General features: G+C 34.4%; 1 protein-coding gene across 1 annotated transcript; it reads right to left on the reverse strand.

Moving 5' to 3' along the window:
- Positions 1–23,278: 23,278 nt before the first annotated feature.
- LOC136212115 (UDP-glycosyltransferase 83A1-like) lies at positions 23,279–25,837 on the reverse strand. The gene is made up of 2 exons (XM_066002755.1): positions 25,338–25,837; positions 23,279–24,281 (listed from the first exon to the last, which is right to left on the reverse strand). The coding sequence occupies exons 1-2, from the start codon at positions 25,819–25,821 to the stop codon at positions 23,389–23,391; spliced, it is 1,377 nt and encodes a 458-aa protein (XP_065858827.1). The 5' UTR covers positions 25,822–25,837; the 3' UTR covers positions 23,279–23,388.
- Positions 25,838–27,131: the final 1,294 nt, after the last annotated feature.

Below are 27,131 nucleotides of genomic sequence, written 5' to 3' on the forward strand. Positions count from 1 at the left end.
TGGCCATGAGCAATGTCCCATAGGAGAAGGTCATCCACCTGTTATACCTATATATTCGGTTAAAATAAAAAGAGGTCGAAAAAAGAGAGCAAGGAGAAGATTCGGGAGAGATTGAAGCATCTACATCTAAGGGAAAACTTAGCAGAAAAAGTAATGTGTATATGTCGTGAAGTAAGTGTAGAGGATAAAATCATAATAAAAGGAGATGTAAGTCATCAACATCATCACATGTTTGTTTTTACCTTTTGTTTGTAGTTGGTGTTACTGTTTATGTTCAAAATGATGCTTAAAGGTAATGGAAAATGTTCATATTGGTGCTTGCTATTTTTGTTCCTAGGGAAACACCCCACAACTTATTGTTGGACCAACAACTGTTAGATCGATGATAGATGTAAGTTTAATACCGATTTCACTTATCTTATCACTTATGTTGTGATTTGAATTCATTTCAACTAATTGGCAGGGTTGTAACCAAAGTATTGTACCTAGAGCTCCACCTAGCCAAAATACCATCCTTGTAGCTCAACCTACCCAAAGTAATGCCACTAGAGCTCAACTTAGCCAAAGTAATGTCACTTGAGCTCAACCTAGAGGAAGAGTTGCAAGAGGAAGGTGATCTACTAGAAGAGGAAGAATGACAACATCAAGGCCAAATCAGTATTTTGGACGTAAATTGAGCGCATGAAGGGTTCTGTTGCAACAGGAAGGGATCAACCATGGAGATGATTTCATTTAAGTTTCAGATGTGCATAAGCAATTTTTTGTATTTTGGATGTAAATTCAACCTTCGACATTTTGTGTGTACATTGTGGGATGCTTATAGGAATGTATAAAACAGTTTGTTAGGTACCATTGGGTTGATGCACTTCTTTTGGGTAGTACTGATGCATTTTTTTTGTTCATTTGTATGTGCAACGACACTTATTTGATGATGTGCAAAGTTTTGCAAGTTGTTTCTTTTTCCTTTTATGTTATAAGGTTCATTATGCAAAAGAATTTATGTATCAATCACATGTCATAATACTAGAAAACTAGTTATTTAGGTACCGATTATAAGTCATAAAACTGAAAACCATTTATTTAGCTACCAATTACAGATCATAATATAGGAACCCAGATTTTTTAAGTACCAATTACCAAAACAGTTTTTTAGGTACCAATTACATATTGGAAAGTAGATTTGTTAGGTACCAATTATAGCTCCCAATTATACAATAATTATTTACGTACCAATAATAGTTTTCAATTCCCAACCCAGATTAATTACAAATCCAGTTTTACAACTCTCAAATTTAATATATTCATTCCAATTTTAATTGACTTCCAAATTGAATGCATATTTCAGAAAAAGAGATTAAAACTCATTCCAATAACCTATAATACCCAGAATACATTAAAATTTGTTAAACCCAAATATAATAACTAGTATAGATGTATATAGACAAAAATTACAAAATCAAAGTTCCATCTATTCACGCATCCTTCAACTTCTTTTTTAATTTGTTTTTCTCCTTCAATGGTTATTCCTTTTTCCCTTTCCCTCCTTTGTAATCTTTCGATCCTGTCAAGCTTCCTTAAAAGACCAAGAATAACATATTTGCTCTAGGTTGTATACGGTGATCATACCAGACAATTTTTTTGCATAAATTCGGTTCCTACAATTGCAAAGTTCAAAAGCAACAAATACCCAAAAATTTCAAACCCTAATTTGGACAAAAAAAATGACGAAATTATAAAATAATCCTTACAAAAGTAAATTTACTTACCCCATAGTTCATGCAGTTGAATATCTCATATCAGAGTTTTGAATCACTCCATGAAGTTTTAAACGGAGCTTCTAATCCATAGGCGCATATGTACTTTATGAAATTGGATGGAGTCGAATGTGTGGAAGACATTGAGATTTCAGATAGATAAATAGAGAGCGAAAGAGATGAAAAGAGAGAGCGAAACAGATGAAAGAGAGCATAAGAGATGATTAGAGAGAGATAGAGCCTATATAATGAAAGAGAAGGGTAAAATGAGAATTCTGTAATTTAGATGGAGGGAAAAGAGAGAGGTAATCAGTGTAAGAGTGAGTCAATGGTTGAAAAGGCGGGTCAACAGCCACAATGGCTACTTGTGTAACAAAAATGTAAAATTGTGTGATTTTTATATTACTTTTTGAAATGTAGTAACCATATTGTGAAAATGAGCAAAATTCAGTGGCTATGGATGTAAGTTACCCATAATAAATATGAGTATTTGTATCAAACAACTCTAAATATTTTGTTTAAAAAAACAACTCTAAATATTAAGAGTTTATGATATAATGTCTAGGGTTTAGGATTTAGAATTTAGAATTTTTATGGTGTAAAAGCATAGTTTATTTGTTATATATAAAAAAACAATGATATATTGAGAATTAAGTTTGATAATATGATTTATTTGTAATTTTAATTTTTTTTAACATGTAGAACTCGTTTGGTTTTACCTGTTGTTTACCGTTACTATTTGTTGTTTGCTGTTGGAAAAAACAAGGATTTTTTTACTGTTGATTTTTCTTTCATATATAAAAGGCTTAATATCTTCCTAACCCCTCCAAGTTGTCCAAATACTGCAACTAACCCCCCGAACTTAGACTTGTGACAACTAACCCACTCAACTTGCTTATTTAGAACAAATAACCCCTCAAATAGGTTATTCCGGGAGTTTCACTATGCCAAAACCTCCTTCAGACGACGGTTAAAAACCGTCATCCCGCGAGATATAAATCTGTCACAGGGCTCGCTGCCATCTATTGCACATTCAGACGACGGTTAGGTTCTGTCATTTGAAGATACTATACATGACATCAGCCTAGTTTCGTACTGTCATATGAACATTATTACGATGCATCTTTTTATTTATTAACGTCACTTTTAATGTCATCACATGACATACTAATAATTAAAAATGTCAAGTCGCTATATGGGAAATTGGCATATTGATATTCGCGGTGACAGTTTTTATAATAATTTATGTCGTAGTAACTTGTATCAGATGGCATAGGTCTTAATCAATCATGTCAAGAGATTTGTTTTAGATCACAGATTCTTTTAATTTAATGTATTTTTATTGTTGTTTAGATGATTTTTTTTAAACGTAAATGTCACTCCTTGCCTTCTTCTTCGAATGATTCTGGAAATGAACAATAATTATCAAATGAACAAGAATTTCTGTATATCAATGATTTTAATTTTACTGGAAATGCTCATAATCTGTTTACATTTGAACTACACAAATAACTGAATGAATATAGGGTAAAAAAATATAAGCAATTAATGTACATCTCCAAATCTGTATATATAGTCAGAGGCGTGGTGGTGTTGATTGGAAAGTCAAATCCAACTTGAACTGAAGCATATCTAAGTCATTATCTCCTAGAATCCCCAAAGTCTTGGTATCTGCAAAACCAATTGATGATGCTCATTAATTACACACCGTATACAGATAGACCTAATTAATCTCCTTTTACCATTGCTCCATTCTGAGACCCTTCACTTACCCACCCACATTATAAATAGGAAGCGTTTACCAATTCTCAATAGTCACCCAGGGCAACTTAACACTATACTTACAGTTTGTTATTTCGAGCATGAATAGAAGGAACCTCTATCATAATGTTGAGTTTCAGATTGACCAACTCTGATATGAGGCACCTAGGTGGCTTGTCAATATACATGGTCCTGACCGGCAGCAATGGACTGCCGTGATGAATGGCCCTCCAAACACCCCTTATGAAGGAGGTGTATTCATAGTCCAAATGGACTTCCCTGTCGATTTTCCCTCCACACCTCTAGTTGTAAGAACATGCATAAACTTGTTAACACACATAAATCAGTTCATATCTTTGTAAATACACTCATGATATTACTATTGTTCGCATGTAATATTCAGGACCAAAATTTACCATCCTAATATCGGTGCCTTGGGGCATGTTTCTATGCCCCAGCTACTTGATCGCCCTGCCCATAGTATTGCCACGGTAAGATGTAAATCTATATATTTTTTACCCGTAAATTTATCTATTCATGTTTGGGGTCTAGTTTATCTACTCATGTTTGGGGTCTAATTTAATTTATCTATGCATTTTATAGCTGTTGTGGAATATTTATGGACTGCTGGTAGGGCCCTTCATTGAGGGGCCATTTCCTGGCCGAGAGCGAATTGCTGAACGATACATCGGCAATAGGGCAGGTTATGTAGCAACTGCTAGGAGATGGACTGAAGAGCATGCAATGGATATATGATGTGCAAATAGCAAGCAAGGGGGGCATTATGATGTGACGTGCGAATAGTGTACAAGGGGGGCGTGATGTGCGAATAGCAAGGAAATTTGGATGCTGGGCAACCATTGATTTAGATGGTGTGGACTACTGGATGGGCATAGAGCCAATCTTGAAGAACAGAATGATTACTGATTACAAATGTACTTGGTAATCAATCTGATCTTCAATGTTGGCTCCATGCCCCTCCAGTACTCCACTCCATCCATCCAACTCCAGTGTTTCTTTAGCATCAAAATCTCCTTTCTAATCACGCATCACGCCCCCCTTGTACGCTATTCGCACGTCACATCATAATGCCCCCTTGCACGCTATCCTTTTTTGATAGGCAATACAAAGTAGACAACTTATTCAAGTAGACATATATATGTATATTCAAGTGGATTATAACATGCTATAACAAAGTAGTCAACTTATTCGTTTATGTCTATTAAATTGAATCAGTTCTACTTCCTAACACATAACATGCTAAATTGATATGAAACATATGTCTATTCTTGAATCAGTTACTTCATAAACAGAATATAAAACAAGCCAACATATGTCTCATCAGCATAACTCATGTTAAAATAGAAAAGAATCAGGCAAGTTCAACAGTTTCATCTTTAAGAGTATGCATGATCAGCTACCTTCCTAAACATAATATCAAGTTCATAACTTATGTTGATAGCATTGAAAACCCATCAACATCCTGAATGGTTTCAATCAGATAACAAGCCAAGTGGAAGGTATATTGTAAACTTATCTCATCACCATCCTGAATGGTTTCATAACATTTTCAGCTTTAAGAGTATGCCTAACATGTTATAACAAATAGACAACTTATTCGTGCATATCTAAAACTTGTTCTCATAGAATCATAAAGCCACCACTATGTACCTGCCACTTGGATTGTACAGTTCATGATGAAGTTAGCATGGTGATGAAGTGTATGATACTGTCACCACAAGCTTAGTCATAAACTTGTGTTGTTAGAATCATACAACTTCATCACCATGTTAAACACTTTTCCATAAGCATAACAAGCCAAGTGACATGATACATAGTAATGGAGATTTAGGAGTATGCCTAACATGCTATAACAAGTAGACAACTTATTCAAGTGAACATGCTATAACAAGCATACAACTTATTCCTTACTTATCATCATAGGTCATGTTCAAATAAAAAAGAGAATGGTGATATCAATTAGCCTAAATTTACCTTTTAATACATGCTTCATACATGCTCAATGACCCTTTTACAATGTTCCTCTAATGCTTGATGCATGATTAATAAGCTACATGCCCAAATGAACAATCGTACACATACTCATACAGAACCTCAAATATAAAAATCAACAGAACATCATACATAAAAATGTTTCATACACATACACATACTCAATCACTTCTAGCAGTATAACTCATAGGTGTAAGAGTAGTGCCAATCACAATGAACATTCAAAGCTTTAGAGTATGCCTAATCAGCCACATGCTCAATGACCCTTTTGCAATGTTCCTCTAATACTTGATGCATGATTAATAAGCTACATGCCCAAATGAACAATCGTACACATACTCATACAGAACCTCAAACATAAACATCAACAGAACATCATACATAAACATGTTTCATACACATACATATACTCAATCACTTCTAGCAGTATAACTCATAGGTGTAAGAGTAGTGCCAATCTCAAAGAACATTCAAAGCTTTAGAGTATGCCTAATCAGACAGATGCTTAATAATCATTCATACATGAACTCTATGAGTCCTAGGTTCCAAAACAGTACATCAAACAATATATATACTAAATCAGGCTAGTTTCCTAAATTAATGAGTTCTAGGTTCCAAAACAGTACATCAAACATACACAAGCACTTCTAAAGGCATGACCAATCAGTTCAAACCAACTTAACATTAATATATATTCAGTAAGTTAAATAAATCTTCCCATATGCTAAAGTCATGAACCGATTGACAATCTCTTCAGTCAGCCTTCGCATGTAGCATTCTTACTATCCCTGCAAATATTATGTTCAAATAAAAAGATATCAGAACATCTTCAGCAACCGGCAATGTATTACCCTAGGTTAAAAAAGATAATGACCCAAGAATTTCATCGGTGAATCTAACAATGAATACAATAAAATCAGTATCTAAGCGAGAGATCTAACCCTTTAAATCATAGCTCTGAAAATCAATAGATCCAAACTTCCAGCTGCTAAAATCGACATACACAAAAGTAAATCGGATGAGGAAAAGAGAGAGTAAGGAACAATGCCAATCAATAGATACTTACCAGTACCGTGTTTATAGCTCACCCAGTGATTGCATGTTCAAATCAGCCATGACGATAGAGAGGGATGAAGCTCTTGCGTAACCTAAAATGGGGTTTGGGATTAGAGAGAGGGTTTATATATCAGCTGAAAATTTCAGTCAAACAAGAGCGCCTAAAATTTGGGGATTGACCGCGTAAGTGAAATTTTATTTGCTGCTTTTTTGTTTTCGGCAAACAATGACATTCATTTATTATAAGTGTCATCTGTTGAGTAAGTGAAATTTAACGAAAACGCGCGTTTTCTTTGGATGACAGGATTATGTAATCGTAATGTCATCTGAGAATCGAGCGCATTTTTTATTTCGCTTTCAGATGACATACAATTAAAATACTGTCACGAAAAATATTCAGACGACACGAAAAAAAATGTCTGTCATGTATGTTGTGTCATGTGAAAGGGAAAATGACATAATATTTTTTTCTCATTTAGGTAATGTATCAGTAGATTAGTTAGATGTAGCAACCGATATTTTGAATTTTTTTTTATTTCTCATGTAATATTATGTTAATTTTTTTTTGAATTTAGCGGTTATTTGTTGTAAATAAGCAACTTGCAGAGTTATTTGTTCCAAATGAACAAGTTGAGGAGGTTAGTTCTCACAAGTCTAAGTTTAAGGAGTCCGTTGCAGAATTGAAACAACTTGGAGGGACTGAGAAGATATTAAACCTGTATAAAATACAACCGTAATTCTCTAACTAAATATCTAAAACTCTCTTTTTTTTTTTTTTTTTTCATTTTATAAAAAAACACTCCACTAAAGTTTTACCTTCTACCCAGAGCATAATTCAATTAATTTTCAGGAAAATAGTAATTCTCCATATCGGATTCTATATATTGGTTGCTCATAAGTACATGTTATATATTTATGTATAGAATTATAGATCTATTCCTTTTCCTCTTTTAGTAGTTTTCGATTAACCTATATTTAACCCAAACAATTATTTCTTTTTGTTTTTTTACTTTTTATGTTCAATAATATTTCAAACAAAATTAAACTTAAAAAGTCCAAACCACATTCCTACAAAATCAAAATAAAAAGTAAAAAAAATTTTTTGTTTTTCTACAGACGAATTTCTCTATAAAATTACTCCATACAACTAGCTAGAGTTGAGATAACAATAAGACAAACAAAAACGCCAAGAGTGGCATTTCCGTAGTAAATTCAAAAGCAAGGGGCTATTCCCCAATCACTCATTACTTAAACCGCGAGCCTTTCTTCTTTCCTCTACATTCTCTGATTCACCCATTTTCAAACACTTTCACTTCAAAAAACACACACCAAGATTAAGAACAAGAATGAGGAGAAGAATTACATCAACCTCTGAACGAAGAAGAAGAACAAGAACAAGAACAAGAACGACAACACATGCAGCACGTGTCTGTAAAAAAGCTTCAAGAACCATAAGAAATGGTGGACGGCCGGCCTCCACCAAGAAGGTTTCAGACAAGCTTGAGGCACTAAAAAATCTGATTCCGGCCAACAATGGAGAGATTGTAAAAGCTGAGCAGTTATTTCAGGAAACTGCTGATTACATTGTCCGGTTGAGAACACAAGTGTTTATTTTGCAGAGATTGATTCACTTCTATGGATCTACACCTACTGAATCACCAGATAATATCAATGTTGTATTATAATATCTTGCTAGTTTGTATTACAAAAAACAAGGTATTTCTTCACATGTTCTTAGATGTTTTTACCTTTTTTTTTTTTATCATGAGAAAAAAGTTCAGGAAAATGAAAAAGAAAGTTTGGAATTATTTATATAATCTATATCTCCTCAACCCCCATTTTTTCTTCTCCAGATTTTCTTATGATGAGTTTTGTAGCTGAAAAGAGTGGAACTTTCATAAAATTATTTATCGATATCTTGAACTTGCTTAAAGCGATCTATTCGACTTTTTAAATTTAATTAAATGACATGTTATTGTATAATAGATACTAGTTTCAACTTATCAAAATCTCATTTTATTCTTCTATATAACTCTAGAAGTTAATCGTATCACTTTAAACGAGTTCAAAACGCTCTAATTGTATTTTTTTACCAAGTTAAATGTACTAAGGAAAGAAAGAAACAATTTCCAAGAATGTATTTAGATATTAATGTAGAGCCAAGTTTGTTGGGTATAGGTCTTATCTCATTGGATACTTAAGTTAGAAATTGTGACAATGAGAAGAAAGGTTCCAAATTCAAGTTGATGCCTTGGGATTTGAAAGTATATGAAATGGAAATTTTCCAAAGTTCAATAAATTAGTGTTGTATTAATGAATAGATAATTAGGTCTAAAAAAGGATAGGTGTAAGAGGAAAGAGGTGCAGGAGATGAGAATGTAGGAGGAGTATGGTATGGGGGTGATGACAGAAACTGGGTGCAATTTCTGAAAAAATGGGATAATATCTCAGTGAAAATGGCCAGCTTTGGCTTTGTCTCAATGGTGTGCCACACAACTGCCATACTGATAGTGACTACTTACTCTGCTTCTCAACATTGCCCATGTGCTAAAGCCTTTTTTTATGGCCTTTCCCTCTTTCCTTCTTTTTTGTTGCTTCCTCATTTCTAGACTTCTTAATTTGCTTCTATGGAAATTCTTGTAACAATTAGGTTCCGGAGTAAAAAGTCTGAATAAGAAGCGATCCTAAAGAGTGATGATGGATATGAATGAATTGTCCGCATAGTAAGGAAGAGTTATTGAGATATATTAGTAAAGTACGTTTCTAATACATGTAAACACGTTTTAAAGTCGCGAACCCAAAGTATTAAATTTGAACCAAAATAGACAATATCTACATGATATGATATTGGATTAGATTACAATATTAATTAATTTTACTGTTAGTTAAAGGAATTATCCAATGTGAATCATGTTAATTATAATTGTAAAGTGATAGATTGTGAAAAATATATGATCCGTGGGATCTCAAAGCTCTCAGCCGTCCGAGTGAATTCCTATAAATCAAGAGAGACATTGACTGCTCGATATAAGTACCATGATACTTAGGTCAGGATCATTCTTAAAAACAGTGAAAAAGTAATAAAAAGATAAAGTTCTAGTATGCCTGAATGATTCCCTTAAACCCTCTATTTATAGGTTGTTGTGACTTCTGTTAGGATTTTGAGGTGTCACATTCCTATTGTGATATCATGTTGTCCCAATATGAGACCTTTATGTGTATAACATTCTAATTGTTGCGTTCACACTAGCATTTTATATGTTAACATCATGCGAGCCTTTATATTTCAGCTATCAATCGATATCAACCCTTATATGAATCCCAGACTCTCGATCATGGGAAAGATTGGAAGGTTCTGTATTGACTATTAATGGCATGCTTGGGAATCCAATTTAGAATCCATTCGTGTTCGTTCGTGTGTCCATATCTGAATCTTATGTAAGCATCACTAGGACATCCAACCAGGATTTTTGCTGAACTAAATCTCAAAATGATAACTGCATGTTATCAGAAGTTCCCCCACCTTAAAGAGGGGTAAACAATATCTTTTATGACTTTAGCAGTTCCTCGATCCCAGTGCTCTATCTAATGAGACTAAGTATTTAATGAGATTGCTTCTTGGGCCTTGAGTTCTTTGACAAGTGTAGGTATAAATGCAAAGCGACTCAAAGGTCTATTCTTCATGACTGTTTCTGAATTTATCTCTGCTATAAATTAGAATCATACATTTTGCTTTCTCTTTTCACGCTCTCTCATTTTTCAATTGTACTTTCCTTTTTGCGATGTTTCCTTATTTCTTTAAAGTTCAGAGGTTTCCTTCTTTGAAGTTTCACATCTTTTCTTCCGTAAGCTTTATACATTCTTGCTTCATGTTTCAGTCCTTTTTCCTTTTTCATCTCAATCATTCTTCTGTTAATTTCGTTAGAGGATTTAAGATGAATCAAAATGAAAGAAACCTTGGTTCTCAAATTGATTCCACGGTTTGACTTAACTGAAATGTTCATTGAGCCTTAAGAATCCAATTATGTCGAAAATTCCAACACGGGGAACTATGTTAGCCTCGAAATGGGCAAGGATGGTCGCACTAGACTCCTTTGTTGGGGTTTAGTGTCCTATAGACAATTGTTCTAGGATACAAACTTAATGTAAATGAATTGTTCTTTATATCATTTGTTTTAATGAGATATATGTTTTATAACTATATAAAGGCAATCCCTTTTAAGCGCTAAATAAAGTCTAATAAAAGGAAATCCGTAAGTTTATTTAAAGTGATTATAAAGTGTTCATACAAGCATGAAGTGAGACAAAACTTTATAATAAACTAATAAACTTAAAACCACCCCAAGTCAAGTGATATGTTTATGATTGATATATCACTGTTGAGACTTGTATGTAACAATGTCTTCTGTCCGACAGAAAGCTGATCTCACAAGCTTCATATATGCAGATATCTGGACAGTTACATAGATCCGATGAAAAGTTGTTCATTAGGATTGGGAATCCGATTTGAGATAACAGGATGGGTAGATTCATCCTTGTCACCTGTTCATCTCATTGGTATTAATAGGTATAACTAATCCTCAGACTCAAAGGAATATTAATTGGTATTCTGGATTACGGAATATGATGCTTTGACTCTGGTGTAACACGATCCTTAACAGAGATGACTCTGGGGTGTGAACAGTAGACGTTGGGTATCACAGGAAGTGATTGCGGGATCGTTATATATTGGATTGAGCATTTATCACTCCCGATAAATGGGAGATACATCCATGGATCGCTTGTGGAAGACTCGACTCTAAATCCTTGCAAGGTGATAGCTTAAGACTTGAAATACAGATTTCACTTAACCTATCTATTTGAGTTGACTCGGCCTATACAAGTAAAACGAACGTCTCACTATATGTGACTTGACATCACCCATAGTCATAAGATTCAGTTCAAGGATGTAGTTGATAAAGGATCGAATTATACTGTAACTAATACGGAAAGGTTAACGACAGAATCAACATGTCTTCTTATAGCTCTGGGGGAATGATTACGGACTTGCTAATCACATACTCTGTACATCATTCCGTTATGCAAAGATTAAATATAATTCTTTGAAAATTAATTTAATAACGTTGCATACGACTAGAAGCAATAAGAACCTAATGGGTCACACATAAGACTTGGAACCTAAAAGAGAGATAAATGTTAATTAATTGATGGAAGCCCAATTGAGCCCAATAAGGCCCATAGAACAAGGTGGTCGAAATTCATGTAGCTAGATACATGAATAATTAATTTGATTTTGTTAAATCCTAATTAGATTAGGATTATGAATTAAATTAATTAAGAGATAAATAAGTTAGGAGTTTTAATTAGATTATAATACTCCTATTATTATCCAATAAGGTTATTATTATTATCCTTAATATATTAGATATATAGTGAGATAATAATTAGGAATTCTATTCCGAATTGAATTCCTATTCAGTAACCTAATTCTATCTAACTAGGGATTAGATACAAGAGATTATAAATACTCATTCCCCTTGAGATTTTCGAGATCTAACAAGCCATTCCCCTATTTGATATTTTCGAAATCCACATAGTGAGAGAGAGAGAAAATTCGACACCCCTAGTTCGAGGACGAGATTTCTCTACGGCTTCCTTCCGATCAATTGATTTCATCTATTTCTTTTATCCTTGATCTTGTGTTGATTAGTTAGAGGCAATCTACTTTGGTTGCTATTCAACGGTTGATTCTAAATTAATCTTCCCGTGTTTGATTCCGTGTTTGGGAACTCGGAGAAGAGTTGTGGGCATTTCATTAACAACGGTAGATTGATCATCAAAAGGTAATTCTTCTTATCCCTCTTTATATGAAATAACGGTTAACGGATCTTGTGGTTTATGGAAATAGGTTAAATTTTTTATATTTCCGCTGCTTTACCTTAGCCTAATTTCCAACAGTGGTATCAGAGACATCGTTAAATCCGTTATTTCATATATGAAAATTTAGAAGTTTTCAATAGGATTGAATAAATATTTATAGTTAGGATTAATTAACAAATTGTTTTGATTAATTAATTTTAAAGATAAATAAGTTTTAATTAATTGTTAATTAAAATAGATTGTGCGTATGTTCCTAATTATTTTGGTTGATAATCATCATAACAAAATCTATTAGTTTTATAGTTAGATTGATAAAATCAGTTTTATTAATTCTAAAGATAAAACGAATATCTATAGTAGTTTTTCCTATTTTCTGAAAATCGTTTTAAAACCGTTTTAGAACTGATATATATATATATATATATATTTAAAATTGTTTTATATATATAAAAAAAATACGACATCAGCCCGAGTCGCGCCTCGCGACGCGACTGGCCGCTGTCGCGCGGCGCCTGGGTGTCGCTGCCGCAAGGCAGCGGCGTTCCAGCCGCCCTAGGGCTGCTGCCAATCGGCAGCAGCCCACTCTCGGGCCCGGCCCGAGACCCACTTGATTTTAAATTGTTTAAAATCGTTTTTTTTATATATTTAAATATATATGTTTCAGAAATTGATAGTTTTCTGTTTTGATTATCGAATGAAAATTTGTTTAAAAGTTTGTTTTACCAATTTGTAAATCAAAATGTTAAATGAATTAAAATCAAAATAATTGGGACGTGCATAATTAAAGTTTTGTATAGTTATATTAATCTAAAGATTAATATTAAAGATACGAAGTAAAATTGGATGAAAGTTAATTGATAAGTTAATGTGATTAACATAAATATTACATAAGATAGTTATGTAATCAACCAATTAAATTTATTTAATTGAGTCTATGCATGTTTGGAGTTATGGACATATTTAGACCCTCTTTTAGTCTTTTGGTATTGTTGAAATAGGGCATGCGAGTCATACCTTTCTACTATCTATTGTAATTTCTCCTCTCATCTAATTCCCTTCAATTCAATTGTAGTTTTCTTTAGTAGTATAGAAATTAATATGTAATTTCAAGGCGCCATGGAGAAGACGGAGGACCTAAAGAGAAATATGTAATAGTTAGTATTTCCTTAGGTTTTGCCATTTTATTCCGTCTCTGGCTCGACGGAATAATTTAGATGATATGTCCATAACGCTAATGTATGTGAATGTATGTGTCTGATGTATGCTAAAGCAAATCAAGACTAAGTTAGATTATGAGACCTAAAATAAAATCCCTCATTAAAAAGTTAAGTAAATAAACAAGTTATTAAAATCGGTTGCCCCTCCCTAATATTATAATTCACCCGATAGTGCTGAGGGCCTTTGGGTTGTTGAGCAAACTCAAGCTCGGGGTCCTTTCGGTAACACCTGAATTATCGAAAATTACTTTTCATGAATATGGGGTAATACTTAAATTATATTATGATAATTGGATGAGCAAACTCATGTTGTCATAAACTAATGAGCAAGATGGTTGGGATTAATGTGAATAGCATATTAGTTACTAATGTGGTTAGTAACCCAATAACCTAGGAATCACATTAAAGATGTGATTGATTACATGAATCTACCTAACGAATGAGACTAGCTTGTTGAGCAAACTCAAGGCGAAATCTCAGGAGTTAGGATCCTAGCTCACTAAAGGATTTGTGAAATTCTTCGAATTAATATGGAGGGCTATTAATTTGGCAAAATAGTGGGAGCAATCTAAAATAAACTAAAAGGCCTATAATTTTAGATTGATATACTTTAAGCAAATGAATGACATACGTTTACTCTTTCTCACTCTCAGGTTTAATTAAACACACTCTTAAAATCATGACTAAAACCAATCTGCAAAACATTCTTACCGATAACAAATTGAATGGTTCAAACTTCACCGACTGGTTTCGTAACCTCAAAATTGTTTTGAAGTTCGATAAGATAGGGTATGTACTTGATACAACGATACCCCCCTATCCCTGCTGATGATGCTCCCATTGAGGAAATTGATGCTTACCAGAAGCACAAGGCTGGTGATGATCATGCCGGATGCATCATACTTGCATCGATGACACCGGAATTACAAAGGCAACATGAGGAAATGGATGCCTATTCCATCATCATGCACCTTAAATAGCTGTTTGGGAAACAGACTAGGTGCGAACGCCACGAGATATCCAAGTTGCTATATCGTTGTAGGATGCAAGAGGGCACATCTGTCATGACACATTGTGTCAAGATGATTGGCTATATTACCGAACTTTCAAGTATTGGATTCGCGATGGATAACGAATTAAGCATAGACTTAATTCTTCAATCCCTCCCAGAGAGTTATTCACAGTTCATTATGAACTATCAGATGAATGACTTGCAAACCTCTCTTGAAGAGCTTGCAAATATGCTCAAGTCAGTTGAGCCCAATATGAGAAAGGACAAGGCAATACCAGCTCTTGTCATTGAGGGATCAAAGAAGAGGAAAGGGAATTATCCAAATCCTAAATATCCTAAGAAAGGTAAGAAAGCCGTGCCCAACAAAGCTAAGGGAAAGGAAGTGAAGAAGCCCAAAGGAGAGTGCCACTTCTGTTGGTAAAGACGGGCATTGGAAGAGGAACTGCAAGGAGTACCTAGCCTCCCTCAAGAAGGGAAATGGCGGTGCTTCAACATCTGGTATGTTTTATATTGAAATAAATACAGTTTCACAATCTGAATCTTGGGTCCTTGATACCGGATGTGGATCTCATATTTGTACAAATATGCAGGAGCTAAAACAGACTAAGGAACTAAAGAAAGAAAGCATAAACTTGCGAGTAGGAAATGGAGCAAGAGTTGCCGCCCTCGCAATTGGAGATTATGTTTTAAATTTGCCCTCAGGGCTTGTAATAGAATTAAGGAACTGTTTGTACGTTCCGCAAATGTCTTGAAACATTATTTCTATTAGCCGTCTTGTTGACGACGGTTTTCATATTTCAATAAAAGACAAGAGTTGCAATTTTTATAAAGATTCGATCTTTTATTTTTCAGGAATATCACAAAATGGGATTTATGTCTTAGATGTCAAAATTCCTGTTTTTGCAATTGATACCAAAAGACATAAGCTAGATAATTCAACTTACTTGTGGCATTGTCGTTTAGGCCATATAAACAAGAGACGCATGCTAAAGCTACATTCAGATGGGCTTATAGATCCAATCGATCCCGAATCATTGGAAACATGCGAATCATATTTAAAAGGTAAAATGACAAAGACACCCTTTAGCAATAAAGGTGAGCGTGTATCAGACACTCTAGGACTCATTCATTCAGATGTATGCGGTCCTATGTCAGTCCAAGCAAGAGGAGGATTTAGATTCTTCATAAGCTTTATAGATGACCATACCCGATATGGTTACGTCTACTTGATGAAGCACAAATCAGAAGCTTTTGAGAAATTCAAATGCTTCAAGAATGAAATAGAAAATCAATTAGGAAAGAAAATAAAGACGCTTCGATCTGATCGAGGTGGCGAATATCTTTCAGATGATTTTCTGAATTATCTAACTGAATGTGGGATATGCTCACAATGGACACCTCCCTATACATCACAACACAATGGTGTATCCGAGAGGAGAAACCGTACCCTACTAGATATGGTACGATCCATGATGAGCATGGCCTTACTTCCAAAGCCGTTCTGGGGCTATGCCTTAGAAACTGCCCTCTTCACCCTAAATCGAGTACCAACTAAATCCGCTAGTTCCACACCATATGAATTGTTCGTTGGTAGGAAACCCGTGTTCTCATTCATGAGAGTATGGGGTTGTTCAGCATTTGTCAAGCGCATTGCGTCCGATAAACTAGATTCGAAATCTGATAAATGTTTCTTCATTGGATACCCTAAGGAAACTGTGGGATATTACTTCTATCATCTAGATGATCAGAAAGTGATAGTATCCAAACATGCAACCTTCTTAGAGAAAGAGTTTCTCGAAGAAACACAAAAGGGAAGCATGATTGACGAAGTTCAAGAAGAAGAAACACCGACTGAAACAACAGAGGCGGTTGAGGTACCCGAAGGAGTCCCATTAGATGAGACTCCAGTGCCACCTATTCGTAGATCATAAAAAGTTCGTGAACTCCCAGTTAGATATGGTTTTCTAGTGGGAGATGATAATGAGGTTCCCGTGTTAGACGACGAACCCGAAAACTACGAAGAGGCTCTTACTAGTCCAGATTCTAAAGCATGGCTTGAGGCCATGGATTCTGAAATGGATTCCATGTATACTAACCAAGTGTGGACTTTGGTTGATCCACCCGAAGGGATAATACCCATTGGGTGCAGGTGGATCTTCAAAAGGAAGACAGACATGGATGGAAAGGTTAGCACCTACAAAGCTAGGTTAGTAGCGAAAGGATATCGCCAGAAGCAAGGAATTGATTATGACGAAACTTTCTCTCCTGTGGCTATGTCCAAATCAATCAGAATCATGCTTGCAATTGCCGCTCATTTCGATTATGAGATTTGGCAAATGGATGTGAAAACAGCTTTCCTAAACGGAAACCTGCTTGAGGATGTATATATGATGTAGCCTGAAGGTTTCATATCGAAGGATGCAAATAAAGTTTGCAAACTTCGGAGATCCATTTATGGACTCAAGCAAGCATCAAGAAGCTGGAATAAGCGTTTTGACGAAACCATAAAACAATTTGGTTTCAAACAAAATTGCGAAGAAGCTTGCATTTACAAGAAAGCAAGTGGGAGCTCTATAGCATTTCTCATACTATATGTGGACGATATATTATTAATGGGAAACGACATTGCTCTACTACAGTCGGTAAAACTATGGTTATCTGGTAACTTCTTAATGAAAGACCTTGGTGAAGCAGCTTATATACTTGGTATAAAGATCTACAGAGATAGATCGAGAAGACTGCTTGGTCTTTCACAGGCTACATACATTGAAAAGGTGCTAAATTGGTTTAGCATGCTTGAATCGAAACGAGGTAACTTACCCATGCTACATGGAGTAAAGTTAAACAATCATCAATGTCCTAAAACCGATGATGACAAAAGACGCATGGCTATAGTCCCGTACGCCAGCGCAATCGGTTCGATTATGTATGCTATGCTATGCACTAGACCTGACGTAGCGTTCGCGTTATCCGTAACGAGTCGTTACCAAGGGAATCCGGGAGACGAGCATTGGATTATCGTCAAGAACATTCTTAAGTACTTGAGAAGAACTAAAGATATGTTCCTAGTGTACGGAGAAGGTGATCTGAAAATAGAAGGATTTTCAGACGCAAGTCATCTCACAGATGAGAATGATTTTAAATCCCAATCAGGATACCGGTTTATCTTGAATGGGGGCGCGGTCAGTTGGAAGAGTTCCAAGCAGGGAAGCGTAGCTTTCTCTACGACCGAGTCAGAGTATATCGCAGCTGCGGAAGCAGCAAAGGAAGCGGTTTAGATTAGAAAGTTCATTACAGAACTTGGTGTGGTGCCTGACATTGTAAATCCCATTACACTGTATTGTGATAACAATGGAGCCATTGCGCAAGCAAAGGAACCACGGTCTCATAATGCGTCCAAGCATTACCTTAAGCGATACCACATCATTAGAGAGTTTGTGGCTAGAGGAGATGTGAGAATAGAAAGAGTACCTACAGAGGACAACGTTGCAGATCCGTTGACAAAGCCTTTAACCCAGAAAGTACATGATCGTCATTTAACTTCTAGTGGGATAAGTTTTAGAAAGAATTGGCTTTAGTTCAAGTGGGAGTATGTTGGGGTTTAGTGTCCTATAGACAATTGTTCTAGGATACAAACTTAATGTAAATGAATTGTTCTTTATATCATTTGTTTTAATGAGATATATGTTTTATAACTATATAAAGGCAATCCCTTTTAAGCGCTAAATAAAGTCTAATAAAAGGAAATCCGTAAGTTTATTTAAAGTGATTATAAAGTGTTCATACAAGCATGAAGTGAGACAAAACTTTATAATAAACTAATAAACTTAAAACCACCCCAAGTCAAGTGATATGTTTAGGATTGATATATCACTGTTGAGACTTGTATGTAACAATGTCTTCTGTCCGACAGAAAGCTGATCTCACAAGCTTCATATATGCAGATATCTGGACAGTTACATAGATCCGATGAAAAGTTGTTCATTAGGATTGGGGATCCGATTTGAGATAACAGGATGGGTAGATTCATCCTTGTCACCTGTTCATCTCATTGGTATTAATATGTATAACTAATCCTCAGACTCAAAGGAATATTAATTGGTATTCTGGATTACGGAATGTGACGCTTAGACTCTGGTGTAACACGATCCTTAACAGAGATGACTCTGGGGTGTGAACAGTAGACGTTGGGTATCACAAGAAGTGATTGCGGGATCGTTATATATTGGATTGAGCATTTATCACTCCCGATAAATGGGAGATACATCCATGGATCGCTTGTGGAAGACTCGACTCTAAATCCTTGCAAGGTGATAGCTTAAGACTTGAAATACATATTTCACTTAACCTATCTATTTGAGTTGACTCGGCCTGTACAAGTAAAACGAACGTCTCGCTATATGTGACTTGACATCACCCATAGTCATAAGATTCAGTTCAAGGATGTAGTTGATAAAGGATCGAATTATACTGTAACTAATACGGAAAGGTTAACGACAGAATCAACCTGTCTTCTTATAGCTCTGGGGGAATGATTACGGACTTGCTAATCACATACTCTGTACATCATTCCGTTATGCAAAGATTAAATATAATTCTTTGAAAATTAATTTAATAACGTTGCATACGACTAGAAGCAATAAGAACCTAATGGGTCACACATAAGACTTGGAACCTAAAAGAGAGATAGATGTTAATTAATTGATGGAAGCCCAATTGAGCCCAATAAGGCCCATAGACCAAGGTGGTCGAAATTCATGTAGCTAGATACATGAATAATTAATTTGATTTTGTTAAATCCTAATTAGATTAGGATTATGAATTAAATTAATTAAGAGATAAATAAGTTAGGAGTTTTAATTAGATTATAATACTCCTATTATTATCCAATAAGGTTATTATTATTATCTTTAATATATTAGATATATAGTGAGATAATAATTAGGAATTCCATTCCGATTTGAATTCCTATTCAGTAACCTAATTCTATCTAACTAGGGATTAGATACAAGAGATTATAAATACCCCTTCCCCTTGAGATTTTCGAGATCTAACAAGCCATTCCCCTATTTGATATTTTCAAATCCACATAGTGAGAGAGAGAGAAAATTCGACACCCCTAGTTCGAGGACGAGATTTCTCTACGGCTTCCTTCCGATCAATTGATTTCATCTATTTCTTTTATCCTTGATCTTGTGTTGATTAGTTAGAGGCAATCTACTTTGGTTGCTATTCAACGGTTGATTCTAAATTAATCTTCCCGTGTTTGATTCCGTGTTTGGGAACTCGGAGAAGAGTTGTGGGCACTTCATTAACAACGGTAGATTGATCATCAAAAGGTAATTCTTCTTATCCCTCTTTATATGAAATAACGGTTAACGGATCTTGTGGTTTATGGAAATAGGTTAAAATTTTTATATTTCCGCTGCTTTACCTTAGCCTAATTTCCAACATCCTTAAGGTCATAGGTCTGCTTATGCCTTAGTCATCTGTACCAAACATGTCTTCTTTCCTTGGTTTGACTTCCTTATCGCCTTTGGAGATTTTTTTTTTTTTGCAAATGCTTGAGTGCATTGTCAAAGGGTGATGGTGTTAGGGTTTGTGGGATTTGAGCCTTAACTAGGTTCTATATCTCTAATCCTTGTACCAAGCAACCTTTATATGTATTTTCATTTGTGGGAAGCTCCCACTTTCCCTTGCCCTCAAGCGTTGCAATATGTACTTGCTTTTTTCCCAACGGGAAAACAAATTCAAAACTTCTCACTTGCCTATGACATGCAGGGAAATAATGGAACATCAAACTCACCAAGGCAATTACACATGCATGATTTCACCAATCTAACTAAGACCCTTCATTATTTACCAAACATACTACACAACATTTTACTATCCTCATTGTCTATGATGATGTCATAGTTGATGTCACTGACATCACACAAATCATTCACATTAAACATTATCTTCATCGGTTACTCAACATCAAAGATCTACGACCCTTTCACTGCTTTTTTGGTTTTGAATTTGCAGAACATCTAGAGGCATTCACATGTCTAAACACAAACACATTTTGGAACTAGTAAATGATCAACACATTCTAGGGTGCAAGGTAGTGTCAACACCGGCAATTCCCAATTTTACATCTACCCATAATCCCACATCTTTACATGAGGCTGATTGGGAAATTACTTTACCTCACCCCTACCAAACCAGATTGACCTACGTAGTTAATACACTCTTTCAAAACTTCTTGTAGATACTGGAGTCGGAGGACCTATGATGAAAATCTTGGAATAATGATCAAAATTAGTCAATCTAAACCAAGTCTGATACACGGTCAGAAAATCGAAAAATAAAAATAATGATAAGAAATAAAAAAGATGGGCAAACTGAGGTTATCAGAATTAATTAAGTATCTGATTAGTTGATTAATTAAATCAATTTTTTTAGATTAATTGATCAAATGATTAATTAATTAATCTAAAAAGAATCTCTATTTAATTAATCAACTAATCAGTTAATTAATTAATTCCGATAACCTCAGTTTGCCCATCATTTTTATTTCTTATCATTATGTTTTATTTTTCGATTTTCTGACTGTGTATCAGACTTGGTTTAGATCGATTTACTAATTTTGATCGTTGTTCAGAGATTTTCATCATAGGTCATCCGACTCCGGTGTCTACACCTCTCCCTAACCCAGAACTAATGATCTTCATCAAGCACACAAAATGTTTCTCCACATGAAAAGCACACTAGGATTCAGTCTTTATTTTCATGCAATAAACAAACTTCAACTTCATGCCATTTCAGACTCTAACTGGACCTTGTGCCTTGAATACAAAAGATATATCACTTGTTATACTATCTTCTTAGGCACTTTAATAATATCTTAGTGATCCAAATGAAGTAGAGCACGTGTACTCGTTCATCATCTGAGGTAGAATACAGATACATGACTTCTACCTCATGTGAACTCCATTAGCGTATAAACCTTTTAAAAGATCTCACCTTACAACAACTAGCCCATGATATGCTTTTCTACGAACACATATGCCCTTCATACTACATAGAATCCCGTCTTCCATAAGAGGACCAAACATATTGATATCAATTGTCACGTAATCCGTGAACATGTTCAATCAGTCAGGTTTGATTCCTTTAATGTCTATACTTTCAACACTTCAACTCGCCAATCCATTCACAAATGTCTAACAATCTACTCAACTTCGCCATTGTTTCCAAACTTGGCATTTTCAACCCTTCGTGACCAAGTTTGAGAGGATAATAAAATAGACTGATAATGAAATCAAATCAACTGAAACCATTTGAATTCAATTGGTTAGTTCAAACACTCTCATTCTTGAATTTTCCATTTTAAAAGTACTTCACTTTTATTTATTTTACAATAGTCAACAAACCTAACTCTGTACTATTAATTAATTTTTGGTATAAAGGTTAAAATTGCCGCTAAGTTTATTAACAAAAATTAATTTTTTTTATTATGCTACAATAATAGTCCAATTTTTTTCCAGGATAGGAAGTTTAACTGAATTTTACCCTTTAGTAGAAAATCTAATTAATTTTAATTTTCTTTTAGTAAATGAATACGAGAATTATGACAAAATCTCCAGAAAACAGTAAAATTGAGCTAAAATGTCTACCATAAAAGTAAAATCAAATTGTTATGCAAGTTGAGGGTAGCATTGGGCTTTGGTAAAAGATTTTCACTTTTTTTTTTTTTTTTTTTTTTTAAAAATCAATTTCTTTTTTCGTTTTTCAAATTTACAGAATCCTTTTGACAATGTCTCATATAATTAGGGTTCTTGGTCCAAGCCCAAATTTGAGAATGTCTTGGGACAACAGGAGAGTTCAAGAATTGGGCTTTTTTCAAAAACAAGAAGGCTACCAAATACAACATCAAATTATACACACACAAGAATATGATCAAGTCGTTGGGAATTTGATATTCATAATGCAGCTAACTATTCATTTAATAATCTCTAATTTTTATTATAAAAAAATATTTCTAGTTGTTTGCAATATATAATGCATAGAATTAAAAAATCAAGCAAAAAGGAAAATGGCCTGCACCAGGCAATCAATCCAATTGAAAATGGCTGTTTTGCACCAGGAATATAAAAAAGTTAAAAGGTTTTTATTTTAGGGAAATAATTTAAAAATATTGTTGATTTCTTTTTATTTTCTTCTTTTATTTGATACTTATTTGATCTGTTTTAATTTTGGCTTTTTTATTCTAATGTATTTTGATTTTGATTGCTCCATTTCTTGTTGAGATGGTAAACCACTTTATTTATTTCTTTATTGATATCAACTTTGTTTTTTAGTATGAGTTTTATTATATTAATTAGAATTTAGGATTTGTTGTAATGAAAACTATGATTTCGTCTAATATATCTCCTCTTATATTAAAAAAAACTATGTCATATGAACTTAGCATATCTTTAACCTCATTAATCGATGAAGTATGCTAACATCAAATCTTATATCAATTCTCCAACATTATTCTGTTTTTATTCATGTGTAGCTCGATTAAGTTTGAAGTCTTATCTCATATATAATTGCTGTTATTAAACTTCAACCCCACTTCCCAAACATCACAAATTTAAATCCCATTCAAAAATAATCTGATAAAAATTAAAAAAAATATTCAACTGCAACCAACAACAACAACCTATTAACCTCTTATGATTAAATCACCATTCAACCACTCAACGAAATCACTCAAAATCTTATTAGAATGACCATTTTCTCCAACACTCTTCAAGGCCATTCCTTTAACTTCTTTAGCCCTCACTTTAATTTTCTCATCACTCAAAACCTCCTCCACCTTCTTCTTGATTTCATCTCTATTAATGGTCCCAAATTCATCACGCTCAAAATCCAATCCCACCTTCCACAAATCACAAATATAGCTCGCATTAACCGGCTGATCAGCAAAGTATGGCCAGCACAAAAAAGGCACCCCATTAGCCACACCTTCCAAAGTAGAATTCCAACCACAATGGCTCAAAAAGCACCCCACAGAAGGGTGACTCAGAACCTTCTGCTGAGGCGCCCATTCCACAATTTTTCCTTGATTTCCAACTCTCTCTTCAAATCCTTGAGGATACACATTTGTCTCTTTGGTAATCCCTGATCTTACAACCCATAAAAACGGCCTACCAGTGAGTTCGAGCCCGAGTGCTAATTCTTGGAATTGAGTTTTGTCAAAAATAGCGAGGCTTCCAAATGCTATATATATGACTGAATTTTGTGGTTGTTGATCTAGCCATTTTAAACAATTTGTGTCTTCCTGCCAGAAGCTACCTGTTGAGTTTCCTTGCCGAGTGCTTGCTAGAAGTGGACCTATTGGTAGAATCTTTGGGGATAATGTGAATGCTCCTGGTTCAAGAGCATATGCTGAATTGGAAATTATCCAGTCTGCTAATTTCACTGCCTCGTTTCTCTTTAGTATTATGTCAATCATATGTTTTTGTGCGGTTGCATCCAATTTCCAATCGAAAATTGATGTGCTTAGTGCAGGCATTCCTGGACCCAACTCAATCATCTGGTTCTTCAACAGAGTTCCTTAACATAATGAAAAAGAAAAAAGAAAAATTTAGCAACTGAACATGTTCATTGACTGATAACAGTCAGCAATAATCTGATGACAAGTGGACTGCGGAAACAAGTCTCATCATGTGCGCTGAGTTCTTATACTAGTGATCAAGTCTTTCATATCACATGACTCTCCATTAATATTTGGACATTTGTACTATGACCCACTTAAAAAATATAAAGGTGTAAATGTGTGGATTTACATGTGTTAAATCTAATAATGTGTCGTATACTCAACCAAGTAACCTGAAGTGATGCACGGTCAAATCTAATAATTGTGGTGAGTATATTTCCATAAAAATTGAGATTATTTCAAGGTTTTCTAACATTCATTTAACCTCGTTTAACCCCATCTCTATTTAAACTCTTTTTTAAAAAAGGTTAGCTAAATAACATTCCTTTAATTAACTTCATCTAACCCCAAAACAAGCAAATCCTAAATTACTGGTCACTAGACGTGTAATCTCCCAGGAATTTACTAACTTAATATTGGAATATATTTGCAGGTCACTATCAAAAGATGGACACTGTCTAAAAGGATATTACCAAAATACCTTTTTATTGACATAATTGATTACTTTAATTAAAAAATTTATCCTATATGATAGTAGAGAGAGAGAGAGAGGGTCTGTCGTATTGATAGAGATGGTTTTTTACCTCATCAGGTATTTATTATATTATTTGTTGCACGGAATATATGAAATAGATTATGAAGTATTAGAACTATGATTCATACCGAATATTCAGATCCCGTGTTGGACTCCAAAAAATTTCAAAGAGTTAGAAGGTATAAAAGGATAAACCTTTCTTTGGATTTTTACTGATTCTATTTATTGATTTAGTATTACAGTTATCGGGGGATAACTAATTTAACATCGACATATAAAATAGTACGATCTAAAACTTAATATTTACTAGACGTGACGGGCACAGACGTTCAAAAGTTGGGTTGCAAATTTATAGCATATCCCTCTAATTAGTTGCAGTAGAAAACATAAAACTGTAATGAAAGTTGTTAGTTCTTACCATTGATATCAATGATTCCCTCCTGAATTAGTTTGTCCATGTTGAATAACAAAGAGTGCATAGCAGCAGATCCAGAACAAAAGATAACTCCAGGGATTTTCATCCTCTCAGCAACTTCAAGAGTCCATCCAAGAGCCTCATCAACAATGAAACAAGTAATCTTTTCATCTTCTGATGCATTCATCTTCCGAATAAGCTCCTCCAGCTTTCCTGGAACAAAACTGAAAAATGATTCTACAAACTTGCTCAGATCATTCCTATCTTCCCATGGTTCCAATCCATCCGGAATCGAAACCAGATTAATATGATCCTCAATAAAATCCTTCTGAATCAATGCTTTTAAGACCCTCTTGTGATTATATTCAGTGTTGACAAATGTGATTTTGAAACCATGTTTAACCAAGGATTGAGATAGCTCCATCATTGGAATAACATGTCCTTGTGCTGGATAAGCCATCACTAAGATATGACCACGTCTCTCCATACTCTTTTTTGTACAGTTTTTGCAGTATTAAAGATGTGTTTCTGAAAAATCATCAAAACCTCCAGATTTATACTCTAATATAATTATGTTTAATCATATGTATAGTCGAGCATTAAATATTTGACTGAAAGTTGAAATTGACAGCCAATCGAAAGACACGAGGGGAAATGGGAAAGAAATTAATTTTTTATTTGTTTAAATAATACTCATACGCATTCAATAATTTTATATATTAGTTATATCTACTACCAGATCTCCTTCAACTATAGTATCTTTCAATAACCTCTTCAATTTTTATAACATTTTAACTGATAGTATTATTTTATTGGTTGGATCTAGACTCTTCCAACAATATTGTCTTCAATATTTATAAAAAATACTCGAAAAAGGTTAGTATGCGTGTAAACAAAGGTCTAACTCACTCCAAAAGCTACCTCAAAGGGTGAAGATTGTCTCGCATATTTAAAGAGTCATATAGCTTCCTCGTTTAGCAATGTAGGATGTCTAACACGCCCCGCTAATATCAGCAGGAGCCCCAACATTGAACCATGACTCTGATATCATGTAAACAAAGGCCTTATTCACCCCAAAAGCTACCTCAAAGGGGGATTGCCTCGCATATTTAAGGAGCCATATAGCTTTCTCATTTAGCAATGTGGGATGTCTAACAATGCGAGTGGATCTTTTACCTTTGTGTGTGTCAATTATTTTAATAAATAGTGTGATATTGCTTGAATGAATACATAAATAGAGTGGTGTGGTATTTTATAACATCTCTTCTGGTGTAAAAAATGACTATTTTACAATTTTAAAAAATTAAAAAATAGTATACAACCATTTGAATGATGGGTTTTGAAGGTTTCTAATTGTAAACAATGTTCATGTATGAAAAGTGTTTTAGTGACATCATTAAATCTAAAAAGACTAATAATGGGGTAATAATTAAAAATGAAAACCACATTGGCAAAAATGAAACCAATATACAGCGGTTTTCAAATTATTATTATTTTTTTTTTTTGAAAAAAAGTTATTTTTTTGAACCTCAAATATTTATTTCATACTAAAATAGGATTAGCATCCTCAACAATAACGTTTAACAGCCATTTCGGCACTACAGTAGATAAAAAATCGCTAGCATTGGAATAGGTCTGCCTAGCTACCAAATGTGCAGTCCTATTCGCTAAACGAGGGACAAAAGCTAAAGTAAAAGTGAGTCTGGATCTAAGAATGACTCGACAATCATGAATTAGCGAACCAAACTCAGAAATATCTTTTTTGCATGAATGAACTGCATCAACAACTAACTTGGC

The sequence above is a fragment of the Euphorbia lathyris genome, chromosome 1, assembly GCF_963576675.1.
Source record: "Euphorbia lathyris chromosome 1, ddEupLath1.1, whole genome shotgun sequence".
Classification (NCBI taxonomy): domain Eukaryota; kingdom Viridiplantae; phylum Streptophyta; class Magnoliopsida; order Malpighiales; family Euphorbiaceae; genus Euphorbia; species Euphorbia lathyris.

Coding starts and splice junctions, on each gene's coding strand:
- LOC136212115 (XM_066002755.1), bottom strand. CDS start 25,821: ATGGAGAGACGTGGTCATATCTTAGTGATGGCTTATCCAGCACAAGGA. Junction 24,282..25,337: donor GGGAATCATTGATATCAATG/GTAAGAACTAAC, acceptor CATTATGTTAAG/GAACTCTGTTGAAGAACCAG.